General features: G+C 42.0%; 1 protein-coding gene across 4 annotated transcripts in view; it reads left to right on the forward strand.

Moving 5' to 3' along the window:
* Window positions 1-2,968: 2,968 nt before the first annotated feature.
* The window catches only part of ZNF394 (zinc finger protein 394), a 31,011-nt gene continuing 17,636 nt past the window's right edge, over window positions 2,969-16,343 (forward strand). Inside the window, exons 1-3 of one of the 4 annotated variants that reach the window (XM_006081045.3) lie at window positions 2,969-3,605; window positions 5,724-5,844; window positions 10,951-12,034. In XM_006081045.3, the coding sequence (XP_006081107.1) occupies window positions 3,153-3,605; window positions 5,724-5,844; window positions 10,951-12,029 (1,653 nt within the window). In that variant the 5' untranslated portion in view covers window positions 2,969-3,152 and the 3' untranslated portion in view covers window positions 12,030-12,034. Of the gene's footprint in view, window positions 3,606-5,723; window positions 5,845-7,610; window positions 7,837-8,549; window positions 8,874-10,950; window positions 12,035-16,343 lie in introns of those variants that run through there. The other 3 variants (XM_023760768.1, XM_023760724.1, XM_023760694.1) reach the window with 3 other exon arrangements.

Consider the following 16,343-nt stretch of genomic DNA (forward strand, 5'->3'; position numbering starts at 1 on the left):
TTTCATAAAGATTTTTTTTAACGAAGGGGGGGATTAAATAGTAGTTGCCCATATTTTCTTTTGTTCCCCCAAATTTCTATATTAATCTAGTGAACAAATATTTATTAAACACTTATTTTGTTGCCAGTCACTGTGCTAGACACAGGGAACATTGCAGTCATGCTCCCCCTTCATGGGAAGGACAGACAGTAAACAAGAATTAACAACACTGCCCTAGGCGGTATAGCTCAGTTTGTTGTAGCATCATTCTATGCACCGCAAGGTCACAGGTTCATTGTCCAGTCAAGGCAACTGTGTAGGTTGTGGGTTTGATCCCAGGTTGGGATGCATATGGAAGCCAACCAATCGATGTTTCTCTCTCTTCCTTCCTCTCTAAAAAAACAAAAATCAATAAAAACATATCTTTAGGTGAGGATTTTTAAAAAGGAATCAGTTACAATGTGGTCAGTGCTATGAAAATTCAAAACGTGATGTGCTGGGTGAGGTGGGTAGGAATGGATGATCAGGGAAGTCCTCTCTAAGCAGGTGATATTTGAACTGAGATGTGAAGCATGAACGTAAGTCAGACTTTTCTTTTTTTACATTTTACCGATTTTCATTTCTAATAAAATAAAGATTAAATAAATATTAATCTTGAATATCACACATAACAAAAAGCTCTTTGGGGGTCATGAGACTAAAAAGTGAGAAAACCACTGTGGTTTATCCCCAGCCATGATTGATCCATTTCTTGTTCTGACCTCATAAGGCGCCACTGTGATGGAATTGCAAACCATTCCTGTATAAGGTCTGGGCTGGGCTGAGATTTTAGTCTGTTAGATCCCAGGAAGCTGATTGGTAGTGACCTGTTGGACATGGACTAGTTGGCTTATTTTCTCGTTTTTTTTCTCCTCCTCTTTCTCTCCCTCCTCCCACAGATCCACTTCAGTGAGAACAGATATCAAAGAATATTTTTTATTTTTTAAGTCACTAAGTGTGATGACTTTGCAGCCATCTCTGCCAATGAGGAGTGCCATATTGGCAACTACCTCATACTCAACATCATTGGGAAGGGATGCTTTGGAGAGGTGAGGCTGGCTCGGCACGTTGTCACCAGCACAGAGATGGCTGTGAAAGTTGTCAACTGGCAGAGTTTCTCTGCTGTTCTCCAAGAGATTCATTCTCTTAAGGAACTAGATCATCTTAATATCACCAAGATGTGTGAAGTCATTACCACCGAGGACCAAGTATATCTCTTCACGGAACATGCCAATGAAGAAACATTATTCAACTACTGAGAGAACTGTGGCCCCATGACGGAAAAGGAAGCCCAAGCTCTGTTCCAGCCATTACTATCAGTCGTCCATTACTGTCACCAGAGGCACATCATACATCAGGATCTAAAGCTGGAGAACATACTTCGAGGTGGTGAGATGGATGTTAAATTAGCAGACTTTGGCCTCAGTCGGATATTTATGGAAGAGAAACTGACTCCCTTCTGTGGTACTACCCCCTATATGGCCCCAGAGTTGTTCTGGTTCGAACTCTATGAGGGCTTGAAGATGGATGTCTGAAACATGGGGGTAGTGCTCTAGAGGATGGTGACAGGAGAACTTCCATTTGTGGTAAAGAATTTTGACGAATTTACTGAGTACATCTTGAATGGGTGCTTCTTTATACCATACTTCCTGTCTCTACAATGCCAAAAACTGTTATGAAAATTAATAACCCTCAACGCTAGCCAAAGACCAACCCTGGAAAATATCATGAAAAACTGCTGGGTCAACATTGGGCAGTTAGAGGAACTGAGACCAGACATAGAGCCACCTTGGGGTGACGCAGCCCCCCAGGTAGCCCAAATAATGAAGAAGCACGAATATGGGAATTACTCACAAGAAAAACATATAACAACATCATGGGCACTTACCTCACCTTAGATAGCATGAAAACCAAGATTTGTGGCCTCAAGATCAGGGTAAGGCCCTGCCCCTCCTCTGACCCCAACATCAGTCTTTCCCCAACCCAGGGGTTTCAGGCATCCGGGCAAAAGGGCAGAGATCCTGGGACTCCATCACTCAGCCTAGAATCAACTATGCCCACTCCTCCGGGCAACCTGGAAGGGAGCACCACCCCGCCCCCTAGGCTGCGTGGGAGAAAGGATGACCTTTCACCCAGCCAGTGTGGATGCAAGCACCACACCTCCCTTACCCAGCCTAGAATAAAGGACTGCCATCCTGAGCCCAGCCCTCCAGCGTGATCCCAGGAGACTGTGAGCAACTTGAGGACAAGGACTATGTTTTGCATCTATGGTGTCGAGCAGGATGTCTTGTCATGTAGAAGATACTCTACAAACCTTTCTTGTGTAAACAAATACCACATGGGTGAATGTTTTTTACAACTCATTGTAATGTTGGATCTTTAACTTTTCCTAAAACAAGACTTTAAAAATTTATTCACAATAAATAATCTGATGTACAGAATGAACTGGTGATTATAATAGAATCAGGGACATAGAAAGGGAATGGACTGACTATTCTTGGGGAGGGGGGGATGGGTGGGAGATGCGGGAAGAGACTGGACAAAAATCGTGCACCTATGGATGAGGACAGTGGGTGGGGAGTGAGGGCGGAGGGTGGGGCGGGAACTGGGAGGAGGGGAGTTATGGGGGGAAAAAAAGAGGAACAAATGCAATAATCTGAACAATAAAGATTTAATTTTAAAAAATTTATTCACAGACAGGGTATTAAAGAATGACATTCAAGTTTTAAAAGAAGAGTATCGCTTAGTTCTGCAACCTGAAGGACTATAATCTGCACAAAGCAGAGTATACAAGAAGAGCATCCCTGGAAGGGGCGGGCGGCAAACCACCAAGATTCATCCCAGTCCTCCAAGGCGCCTAGAGAGATCCCGGAAATGCCCGGGAGGGTGTCTACCGCAGGGAGTCGGTGACGCACTTCCGGCCCGAGTTACTAGTTTCTGTTGATTTTTTTTTTTTGTCACGGGACGGGCCGGTCCTAAGTGGCGAAGCCGGCGGTGGGAGGACTCCTGCAGGGGGCCGGGTGGATTGCGCCTCTACATAAGGAAGGACGATGAGTGCCGTGGGTTTTTGCAGGGTTTGCTCGCTTCTCACCTGAAGGCAAAACTCCGGGAAAGTCAGCGCGTGCTGAAGAAAGATGAGCTCGAGCTTGGTCGCAAGTGAAGGCAGTGACGCCGAGGCGGGGGCCCGGTTGGTGGCCGCAGGGCCGGGGGTCGCCGCGCCGCCCCTGCGTGAGGGACTTCTGATAGTGAAAGTGGAGGAAGACTCACCGGGAGTTCGGGAGCCCGACCCGCCTGTGGACTGTCTGGATCCCGAAACTTGTCGACAGGATTTTAGGCGGTTCCGTTATCAGGAGGCGGCCGGACCCGAAGAGGCGCTGAACCGGCTCCGGGAACTCTGTCGGCGGTGGCTGAGGCCGGAGGTGCACTCGAAGGAGCAGATCCTCGAGCTGCTGGTGCTGGAGCAGTTCCTGACCGCCCTGCCCCCGGAGCTGCGGGACCGCGTGCGGAGGCGCGACCCCGCGAGCGCCGACCAGGCTGCGGCCACGGTGCGGGCTCTTCGGAGAACGCGCGGCGGAACCTCGCTCCCGGTGAGGAGTGCGCTGGTGGTGGGAGTGCGGGGAAGGGAGGTGTATGAGTTTCAGAAGGTTTTTTTTCTTCCCTACGACATTTTGTGTGCACTTTAGAATGTGCATAAAACTTCTTCCTTTCCGTGGGAAACAGTGACGAATCCATTCAGGAAATGATCCTTGAGTTGGAGACCGCTCAGCACAACACCTACTGGAGGGTGTTGTTGACTCACTGTGAGACACCCTTTTGTGTAACTAGTTGTTGGGGTAAGAAAGATGTCAGATGCTAGAAGAGCAATGCCCCACCACTTTGAATGTGAGGTTCCCTTTTTACTCTTTTAACGGTTTGGCGACTCCCTCCTCCCACAGCTGATAATAGTGCTCCAGAGAGGGGAGAGAGGCTGCAAGTGGAGTTAATTACTGATCACACTTACGTGATGAAGCCGCCATAAAAGTTCCAATTGCATGGGGTTCAGGGAGATTCCAGATTGTAAGTGCATCCACTTAGCGGGAGAGCAGTCCACGCCGAGCTCCATGGGGACAAGCTTCCGAGCGTGGGACCTTCCCAGACCTTGCCCTATGCATCTCCTCTATCTTGTGGATTCTGAGTTATAACCTTTTATAATAAGCTGGTAATCTAGTAAGTAAATTGTTTTCCTGAGTTCTGAAGCTGCTCTGGGAAATTGATTTTGAACCCAAAGAGAGGGTCAAGGGAACCTCTGATCTAAAGCTGGTTGGTCAGAAACAGGGTGTGGGCTTACAGTTAGCATCTGAAGTTGGGAAGGGGGCAGTCTTGTAGGACTGATCCCTCAACCTGTGGGATCTGAACCCATCTCCAGGTACATGGTGTCAGAATTGAGTTAAACTGTAGGATACAGCCAGCTGGTGTTGGAGAATTGCTTGACGTGTGGAAACACATCTGGTGTTAGAAGGGAAATAGTTTGTAATGAAGTATTAAGAGGAGACACACAGGAGTGTGGTTTTCCTTTACACAGAGATGGAGGAGAGGCTGGGCGAGGGGGAGGGTGTGAAATGTCCTATACTCAGGTCCTGGAGACAGGAGGCACTGCATGCTACACAGAACCTCATGGGAAAGACACCAGGTGGTAGTCAGGAGGCAGGTGACAGGAGCTAGGGAAAAGTTAGGCCAGAGTCGAAATTGGGGTTTTAGAGGGAAAGGAAGAGCATGGCAGGGTAAACAATAGGATTGCTTAGTTTAAATCTTCCAGTCAGCTGTAAATTATGCCGTGGTTCCTAGTTGCCTGGTACCTGACCTTGGGATGATTAAGGCAGAGGCTGATCTTGCCTCCTTGGGTGTGCAGGCCCCATAGAGAAGATAGGGCTCTAGATTAACCAGTCTCAGCTGAACCTTCGCTCTCTAAGAATTGGCTGACACTCAGAGGGGAAGTCTCCCAGCCAGAAAGTTTTTTTTATTAACATGTCAAAACATAGTAGAAAATTTAAAAAAAAATTCCTTCCCTCACATTGAGTGTGAGATTTTTGGAGTCAGTTGGTGAGTCATCACTGGAACCTAGACAATCTCTCTGCACCAGTTTTAGAACCTTCCCTCTCTAAGAACTGTGGCTTTGCCTTCTGTACATAGTCAACTTACATTAAGATAAGCTTTTCAAAAGATCATCTTATTGGGTAATCATCTTATTGTGCAATGGTCAAGGAAGGGAAAGGAAATTTTATTAAGTACCTGCTGTTGATGAGGTACCTTCATCTTCTTAAGACAGATATTTATATCCATTTCACACATGAGGAAACAGAGCCAGCATTGGAATTTAGGACTCTGGTCTGGTTATCTATACATTTTTAATCTATATCGGATTTCCATTTTGATAAATCATAGTGATGTAACGCAAATGATTATTTTGCTCTTACCCCAAGTTAGTGTAGACAGTCCACAGAATGGCTTTTTGGGATTGCAAGAGAACGGCAGCTTCTGTTTTTGGTCATTTGAAACTACCCAGTCAGTACAAGAGTCACTGGTAAAGGCTCAACAGAAGTGTTTGTTTCTTCATTCTCAGTGCTTCCTCCTCAGTACTGGCTGACTGAGTCTAGCCTTATCCTGAGACTAGTGGTAAGGCTATCCTGGGACAGCAGGTGCTGACGGGAGGTCTCTTTTTGTTTCAGGGATTGGTGAAGGTCAAGGATGTACCTGTAACATGGGAGGAGTGGGAGCATCTGGACCCAGTTCAGAGGGACATCTACAGGGAGAGCACGCTGAAGGATTATGGGAACACAGTCCTACCAAGTAAGTGCTATGACTTTGCTTGTTTCTAGCTGTGTGTCATTTGTGAAGGGTTTGCTTTAGTTTGATCCCTGAGCCAGTCTGCCACTCAGAGAAATAGGTTGAGAGTCCTAGGTTCTCTTTTGTGACGTTAAGTAAGACCTTTTTGTTCTGTTTTGTTAGGTGACAGATTCAGCTTCTTGTTTTAATTCATTTTCAATAAAATGCATACAGAAAAGTATAATGGACACCTCTGTATCTACCACCCAGGTTTATCAGATTTTAATATCAGCCACATTGGCTTCATATTTTTTTAAAAATATATTTTATTGATTTTTTACAGAGAGAAAGGGAGAGGGATAGAGTTAGAAACATCGATGAGAGAGAAACACCGATCAGCTGCCTCCTACACACCTCCTACTGGGGATGTGCCCGAAACCAAGGTACATGCCCTTGACAGGAATCGAACCTGGGACCTTTCAGTCCGCAGGCCGACGCTCTATCCACTGAGCCAAACCGGTTAGGGCAGCTTCATATTTTTTAAAAATAAAAATGTGTTACAGCTATATGTGTACCTTCCTTGAAAGCTGCTGGCTTCCCTCCTTTTCCAGAGGTAACCAATATCTTGTGGTATTTATCATTTCCATGTGTGTTTTATATTCTTTCTATATATTCATGTAGACACACACACACTCACTCACTCTCTTTTCCTCTCTCTATATATGTGTGTGTAAACATGTATATAAAAATGTAAATATATGGGCCCTGGTGAGATTGAAACGGGCCCGGTGAGGTAGGGACGGCCCTGGTGAGTTTGAAACGGCCCCAGTGAGGCTGAGACGGCCCCGGTGAGGTTGGGACTGCTCCAGTGAGGTTGGGACAGATAATGGGGACCAGTATAGACTGATGAACAGGGGTAGATGCAGAGGCAGAGCAACACTGAACAGACTGTCAAACTACAGTGGGAAGCCTGGGGAGGGTTTGGGGGGGGATTAAGAGATCAACCGAAGGACTTATATGCATGCATATAAGATTAACCAATGGACACAAGACACCGGGGGCGGGGAGTAGGGGCCGGGGGAATGTCAAGGGGGGGAAAAAAAGGAGACATATGTAATACTCTTTTTAATACTTTAAGAAATAAAAATTATTAAATTAAAAAAAAGACAATGTGACAGTAACACAGGAATAGACAAATGCACCCAGAATGTGAACCCAGACTTTTGACTTAATAAAATCAAGAATAAAAAAAAATGTAAATGTATGAATGTGATTATATAAACATATATATACTACTTTAACATGTTTTTATGGTATGTATATTACTGTATGATTCTATTACACCTTGCCTTTTTCCAACACTACATTTTTTTAAATGTATATATATTTTATTGATTTTTACAGAGAGGAAGGGAGAGGGATAGACTTAGAAACATCGATGAGAGAGAAACATCAATCAGCTGCCTCCTGCACTCCCCCCACTGGGGATGTGCCTGCAACCAAGGTATATGCCCTTGACCGGAATCGAACCTGGGACCCTTCAGTCCTGCAGGCCAACGCTCTCTCCACTGAGCCAAACTGGCTAGGGCCCAAAACTACATTTTGAGATTTATCCACGTTGATATATATCGCTCTAGTTTATTCATTTTAACATCCATATATACATTGTAGAATATTCCTAAGTTCATTTATCCATTCTCCTGTCAATGGAGATTAAGACTTTCAGTTTTTCACCATTACCAACAGTATACTGAACATTCTTTTGTCTTTCTCTCTGTGCTCATATGTAGGAGTTTCTGACAAGAATATACTTAGGGATATTTGCCCATCTTGCTGTCCAGAAGGATACAAGCAGTATACAAGAATTCTTTCTCCATATCCTTGTCAACATTTGGTATTCAGCTGATGGCATGATGTCTTAACACAGTAGTCTCAGTATTCCTTTTAAAAATAGAAGAACCCAGCAGGCATGGCTGGTGGTTGAGCGTCGACCTATGAACCAGGAGGTCACAGTTCAATTCCCAGTCAGGGAACATGCTGGGATGTGGGCTGGGTCCTCAGTGTGGGGCATGCAGGAGACAGCCAATCAATGATTACCATCATTTATGTTTATTTTTTTAAAAAATATATTTTATTATATCCTATATTATAAAAGCCTAACATGCTAAGTGTCTGGTTGACCAGTCAGCCGTTCAACCAATCAAAGCGTAATATGCTAATGATATGTTAAGGCCACTCAACCGCTCACTATGACGTGCACTGACCACCAGGGAGCAGACACTCTGACCTATAGGTTAGCTTGCTGCTGGGGTCCAGCCGATTGGGACTGAGCAAGACTGGCTGGACACGCCCTGGAGCCCTCCTGCAGTCCCTTCCCGGCTGGCCAACCTCCCAAGTCCCTCCCCGGCCCCGATCATGCACTGGTGGAGTCCCTTGGCCTGGCCTGCACCCTCTTGCAATCTGGGACCCCTTGGGGGATGTCAGAGAGCTGGTTTTGGCCCGATCCCGCAGGCCAGACCGAGGGACCCCACTGGTGCATGAATTCGTGCACTGGGCCTCTAGTATATTTACTGTATATATTAAAAATAAATAAATAAAAGGAGAAGGAAAAAAAGATTAAAAATATGAACAACAAAATGGCAATAAAAACGTATCTATCAAAATTGAATCTAAAAAAAACAAAATACTATCTACATTCACCTACATATTGAATAACTTTTCTTTTACAGCTTTTACACTTTCCTTTTACAGTTTTCCCTGGAATTAAAAGTGCCTCATTCTGCATGTGCTTACTCTTCTAACTACTGAACACTAGTTCACTCACAAGCTTTCTGTTAGAAATGTAAAACTCCTTTCAACATGTTCACATATATCAGATATGCCATCATTTAAATATCCCCTTGGAGAGATTCCCCTGAGGCTTCCTCTGCTCCAGTGGAATAGGCTTCTTCTCCAGACCTGTTATCCAGCTGTTGTCCTAGACCAGTGATGGCGAACCTATGACACGCGTGTCAGAGGTGACACGTGAACTCATTTTTTTGGTTGATTTTTCTTTGTTAAATGGCATTTAAATATATAAAATAAATGTCAAAAATATAAATCTTTGTTTTACTATGGTTGCAAATATCAAAAAATTTCTATTTGTGACACGGCACCAGAGTTAAGTTAGGGTTTTCAAAATGCTGACACGCTGAGCTCAAAAGGTTCGCCATCACTGTCCTAGACTCTCCTTCACTATCACCCTGGGAATTCCTTTTTTCCCCGCTGGATCCCATATAATTTTCTTCCTTCGTTTTACCCCCTTGATTTGATGGAGAACTCTTCTAGTGTGTTCCAGAGAACATATACTTGGAAGCTAAATTTTTTGAAACTTTGTCAATTTCAGAAAATATATTTAGTCCTCTCTTACATTTGTATTATAGTGTGGCTGGATGTAGCATTCAATATTAAAAATAACATGTTTGAATTTTGAAGACTCAATTTTCTGGCTAGCTTGCCATGTTGCTATTGAGAAATTTTATGTCACTGTGATATTTTATCCTTGGCATACAATCTGTTTGTCCTGTGTAGAAGCCTTTAGAACAGCGGTTCTCAACCTGTGGGTCGAGACCCCTTTGGCGGTCGAACGACCCTTTCACAGGGGTCGCCTAAGACCATCCTGCATATCAGATATTTACATTACGATTCATAACAATAGCAACATTACAGTTACGAAGTAGCAACAAAAATAATTTTATGGTTCGGTCACAACATGAGGAACTGTATTTAAAGGGCCAGAAGGTTGAGAACCACTGCTTTAGAAGCTTTTCTTTATTCCTGCTACTATGAAATTTCACAATGGATATGGCTTAATGTGAGGTAGGTGTTTTTTCTCCCCATTCATTGTTCTGAGTAGTTGGCAGGCCCTTATAACATAGACACCCATATCTTTGAGTTGTGAGAAATTTTCTATAGTATTTTTTTATTTATCTATCTACTTATTTTTATCTCATTTTTACTATGTTGTTTCTGGGATTTCTTTCATTTGGATGTTGGAACTCATGGACTGATTCTGTCAAGTCCCCTGATCCCCTTCCTATTTCTTTATCTTTTATTTCGCTTTCTAGGAGATCTCCTTAGCTTTATTTTCCAACAAATATTTCAACAAGAGATTATTCAACAAATATTTTATTGAGTGTCTGCAGTAAACCAGGTGCTATTGTAGATGGGGATACAATAGGGAATAAGCCTATGAAATTCCTGCTGTAAAAATTTCTGCCCTTGCCCCAGCCAGGTGGCTCAGTTGGTTGAAGCATCATCCTATACACCAAAGAGGTTGCAGTTAATCCCTGGTAGGGGCTGATAATGGGAGGCAACTGATCAATGTTTCTCTCCCTTCCTCTCTAAAAATTAATAAACATATCCTCAGGTGAGGAATTAAAAATTTTTTTCTGCCCTTTCTGCCTGGAAAACTTAAGCTTTGGAGCCAGTAGTTTGAGCTTGAGGAGAGGACAGTACATTGGGTTTTTACCAATTAGTGTGTTAGTTTTCACTTGATTGTCCTGATATGCTCATGGTACCTGTCACCTGTTCTTTAACTATGCCTGATGTCCCTGATCCAGAATTTATTTGGTCTGACCTTCTTGGAGAGTAAACTGTAAGAATTCTGGCTTGGGGGATGGACTCTGGTGTCTTGACTGTTCATTATAGACTTTCAATCAGTACTAGATATATCGCCCACACAGACTCTGCCTTCAGACATTGGAGGCGCCTGGTATGTTTAATACAGTAACTCATCATGAATAGAATTTCTTTGTCAAATCATACTTCAGCCATAGGATAAAAGCTATACCACCTCTCTTGACACCCTTCTAAATTTGCCTGTCATAATATGGTGACTCATAGAACAGTGAAGTGGGGCAGGCGGATAAGAGATGGTTTGGTGGGTGCAGGCACAAGTATAAAGCAAAGACATGGGGTTTGTACAGGAAAATGTGAACATATCTGACAGGTTAACTAAAACAATTCAACTTCAGGAGTGGTTTCATCGAGATTAAAAAGGTTATTGGTGGGGCTATTTTTCTGCTAGCACTCGTTTATTTCACTCTTGCACAGGATGAAATGTCAGCAATTTGTATTTTAATTTTTCAGGTTTGGAAACCAGAACAGAGAACAAAGAGTTAATTCCAAAGCAAGAAAGTCTAGAAGTAGAGCCACAGATGCAGCTACAAGAAAGATCCCAGGGGAATGCTCCCCTGTTGTCCAAATGTGGTGACACCCATGAGGAGATGGTAGAAAAGCACTCAAGAAACCCTTTATTCCTGAAAATTGAAAATTCTCCTGAGGAGCAAAGACTCACCAGCATCTCAGATCTCAAGAATGTTCCCACAGAAGAGGGAGACTCCAAAAATAATGAAATTGGGAATAGTGCCAGAAGTTCCAACTTGGTTCTTTGTCAGCCTGGCCTGACAGTAGAGCGGTCTGTTAATGGTGCTGAACATGGCAACAGGTGCAAACAGAGTTTAAATATAATGAAACTTCAAGTGGTGAAACCTCACAAATCTATTGACAATGTGGAAAATTTCCATACTTCAGGCCTTTTTCAGACCCAGAGGCAGCTCCGTGAAGAAAGACCTTATAAATGTGATAACTGTGGAAAGAGTTTCAAACAGCGTTCTGACCTCTTGAAACACCATAGAATCCACACTGGGGAGAAACCCTATGAATGCAAAGAATGTGGGAAGAGCTTCACTCAGAGTACTGCCTTGGTTAAACACCAGAGAACGCATACAGGGGAAAAGCCATACACATGTCCCAAATGTGGGGACAGCTTCAGACAGAGCTCACATCTCAATCGGCATCAACGAATCCACATAGGAGAGAAACACTATAAATGTTCTGAATGTGGGGAGACCTGCCGTATTTCCAACCGTTTTAGACATCAGAGAATCCATAAAGGGGAAAGACCCTATACATGTGAAGAATGTGAGAAAAGCTTCAAACGGTGCTCTGACCTCTCTAAACATCAGAGAACCCACACCGGGGAGAAGCCTTATGAATGTTCCGTCTGTGGGAAACGCTTCAGTCAGAGTGCGACCCTCATTATACACCAGAGAACTCACACTGGAGAAAGACCTTATAAATGTCTTGAATGTGGGGATAGCTTTAGACAGAGTCCCCACCTTATTCGACACCAAAGGATCCACAGAAATAAAGCCCCATCATTTTGACATGATTCTGCATGAGCTGTTTTCTTTCATTTTATTATTGCCCTGAAACTACATTCTCTGGCTTTTGGTACATTTCAGTCAATCATGGGTCTTATTTCCTTGGGCATCACAACCAAGATAGATTCAGTCTGACTTAAATCTCAAGACATATGTTGATAGAGTATTGCTATGAAGGAGAAGCATGTAAGTTGGGAGCCCCTCTACCAGATGGATCTGTGGAGGAGACTTCTGAAAAGGGTGCAACAGTCTGTCCTTGTCTCTCCACCCTTACCTCTGCTGCTATTGGACCAAATCTTCCGCACTCACATTACTTCGCTAAGAATTCATTTTAGTAACTTACAATTGTCTTTCTACTTAGATGGTAGAGAGGATTTCAATACTTTCTCATTCAAAACACCTCATACATTCAGTTCAGTGAATGCAAGAGCCACTCTGTTTTTGACTTTTAAAATATTCAGTTTTACAGAGTTCCTCTTTCCCACTCTTTCCCTATTGTGTTAAACTGTAGGCACAACTAAAACTTGGATTAGAGCCTAAATCTATCTTTTTCTCTTTCCAGTCCTGCACACTAGTAACATCTATTGCATCTAAATACTTTCTGAACTTTTTTTTTAAACTAAAGGGATATAAGCACATGACTGGATATTTGGGAAAACAACAAGGGAGAAAATGACCCATACTCCCACACTTGATCTGTTACTGGCATTTACAGTTAATCATTGAACTACGTGAGGGTTAGGGGTGCCTACACCCTGCACAGTCAAAAAATCCATGTATAACTTTGACTCCCTCCAATATTTAAGTCATCCCTAGATATCTGTGGGGATTGGCTTCAAGATCCCTGCTGACAAAAATCTGCATATGCTCAAGTCCCTTCTATTAAATGATGTAGGAAAATACATTTAATCAGCATTCCATGTTTGCAGATTTCCAACCGCAGGTTGAAAATACTGTCTTCCATCTGCAATTGGTTGTATCCACGGATGTGAAACCTGTAGGTACAGAGTGCTGCCTGTATATTTATTGAAAAAATTTGTGTATAAGTGGACCTTTGCAGTTCAGACTTGTGTTCAAGAGTCAATTGTATTTCCTTCGGATTTTTTTTCTGATATTTTTGTATAATAAAAATTAGTTTTTATATTTTGTGTATTTAACATTAGGTATTAAGGATTTTATATGGTTTTTAATGGCTGCATCATATTCCAACAAATGGATATAACAATGGAGCCATTTTCCTTTTATTGGAAATTTCAGGCATTTCTCATTTTTTTTGTTGTTGCAAACAAGGCAGTATGTAGTGAATGTTAATGTCATTTTAGCATAATTTGGATTGTTCTCTAGAATCTAAGACTAGGTTCTCAGGTAGAAATCTGATCAGTGTGTGAGCTATTTTTGGCTTTTAATACAACTTCCCAATTTCCCCTGAAGCAAACGTCAATTATGTTCTATTATGAGAATTCTACTCTAGCATTGTCACCTTACCTCGTATTTTTTTCCTAAATGTACAAAAACGGAAACCAAAGTAATTGCCTTTCAGATCTCACCTCTGTCTTGGATGTGATAGAATAGTAGTGTGTGCTTTCTTCTTTCACCTTCCTTGTAACCAACAGGAGGGACTGTGAAAGGGCTGGCCTAGGTATCGTTAACTTTTTATTTAAATGAGATTCAGTATTAAGAAAACGACTGAGAATGGGGCAATGATAAAAGTTTAAGCAGGTCATAAGCTGTATCAGTGGTATTTTCTCCAAGCTTATCAAGGATATTTTCCCAAAGTCAGATAGTGATAGTTATATAGTATATAACCTGGTACAGGTTCTGATCCTAGTGTTCTTTTTACTATAGTAACTCTGCAAACTTAGAATGAACTGTCCTCTCTCCAATTTTAGTTTTTATCTATCTTCTACAGATATTTACTGCTACCTATATGCTACTTAAATTTCCCACATATATGCCTTTGGTCAAGATGTTTCCTCTGCTTTTAATCCCATCTTCCTTTCCTCAGTCCCTAAATCACAAATAACAAAGGAAAAATTCCACTCTCATAAAACAATTTAAAATTTTTGTTTCTCAAGTATCTTACCCCAAAATGTTTTCTTTACTAACACTATGGGTAGGTTTTGTTTACGTTTACCATACCAACTACTGTATACAGTAAATTAATGTGTTTATGTAATCTGATCCCTATATTATGAAGGGTGAGTGTCTTAGTCTGCTCTGATGCCATAAAAAAAAAAATAACAGACTGGGATGATAAATAGCATTTATTTTCTCACCACGCCCCGACTAGGGCTGGGGACTCCAAGATCAGGATGTTGGCAAGGTTGGTTCCTTCTGAGGCCTCTTTCCTTGGCTTATACATGGCTGTCTTTTCCTTATCTTCATGTGGTCTTCCAAATTTCCTTTTCATAAGGACACCAGTCATAAGATTTCAGCCCACCCTAGTGACTTCATTTTAACTTAATCACCTCCTAAAAGGCCCTGTCTCCAAACACAATCACATTCCGAGACACTATGATTTAGGGCTTCAACATATACATTTTGGGGGTAAAAACACAAATAATACCAGAAACTGCTAAAAAACGAAGCTTAGGTATTTGTTCAATAATTCATTCAGCTTTTTCTAATTGAAACACTTCAATTCTTTTGACAAAAATATAGGTGGTCTTTTTCTGATCTCAGATTAGTGAAGAATATCTTAAACATGTATAAAGTTAACTTATGATTAACAGCTCTAAAAAACACCCCAAAAGCTATAGTTGTTCATTTCTCGCTCCTGTAAGTTTAAGGCACATACACATGACTGGCAGGGTGGCTCTCCTCCAAGCCATCAGTTTGATGGCAGCCCTGCCATCTTCAATACATGGCTGCCAAAATGCCCTGGGTTTTCTAACCTAGTCAACTGGAAGGAAGACAAGAGCACAGAGGTGTCAGAGCTTTCATGGGCCTAGCCAAGAAGTAGCACACATCACCTCTACTCATTCTCTTGGTTAGGACTCAGTCACCTAGACATGTTGAACAATACAATCTGTGAAATGTGATCTAGCTGTGCACCTAGGAAGAAAAACAAATTTCTGATAAATTGGTAGCAATCTGAAACAAGACTCAAAAAGCACTATAAAAGACTGATAAATTCAACTACATTAAGATCAGGAAAAGACAAAATAGAAATCACAGCCCATGATAATGAAAAGCTGCTCAATTATATTAGTAATAATAGATATGCAAATTAATGCACAATTAGATACTACTATTTCACACCTTACAGATTATCAAATCTTTAAAAATCTGTCAGGCCCTAGCCTGTTTCGCTTAGTGGAAAGAGTGTTGGCCTATGGACTGAAGGGTCCCGGGTTTGATTCCAATCAAGGGCATGGTTGTAGTCTCGATCCCCAGCCCTAGTCGGGGCGTGTGCAAAGGCAACCAATTGATGTGCCTCCCTCAAGGCGATGTTTCTCTCTCTTTCTCTCCCTTCCCACTCTCTCAAAAAATCAATGGAAAAATATCCTCAAGTGAGGATTAACAAAAAAATAATTTTAAAAATGTCAGAACCAAGTATTCATAAACACATAGAGTGGTGGGAACTCTCGTCTATTGCTGTTGGGTGTGTAAACTGTTAAATGTATTATAGAAAGTTTGGCATTACTGATTTTAGAGAGAGAAATGATTTGTTGTCCCATTTATTTATACATTCATTGGTTGATTCTTTTATACGCCCTGACTGGGGATCAAACCTGCAACTTTGGTGTATCGGGACAGCTCTCTAACCAACTGAGCTACCCAGCCAAGGCTTGGCATTACTTATTCAGGCTGAAAAACGTATGTATCTTATGACTCATCATGAAAATGTGTCTATGTCTAGGGCTTTTCACAGGGAACTAAGGCATGTTGACATGTTGTTTTATAATAGCCCTAAAGTGGAAATACCCTAAAAGCCCATTGACAGAAGAATAGATTCGTAAGTTGTGGTATACTCCTACAAAGAAATACTGAGCACCAGTAAATATGACTGGACCACAGCTACACAGAAATACGGATGATTCTCAAAACACACGTGCAGTGAAAGTACAAAAGTATTCATGTATGTAAAATTTCAGAATAAGCAGAACTAAATAGTGTAATGTCCAGACATGAGTAAATAGTATGTATACATTATACAAAGGAATGATTAACATGAAACTCAGAGTATTTTATTTGTTAACCTTTGGTGAAGAGAAAGGGAGATGAGTTTGGAGAGATTGTAAGGGGCTTTGTGATTCTGAAAATGACCTAATTCTTAACTAGGGTGAAGATGCCTGGGAGGTTCTTTTTATAATT

This window comes from Myotis lucifugus, unplaced genomic scaffold (assembly GCF_000147115.1).
Source record: "Myotis lucifugus unplaced genomic scaffold, Myoluc2.0 scaffold_0, whole genome shotgun sequence".
In the NCBI taxonomy this organism is placed as follows: Eukaryota; Metazoa; Chordata; class Mammalia; order Chiroptera; family Vespertilionidae; genus Myotis; species Myotis lucifugus.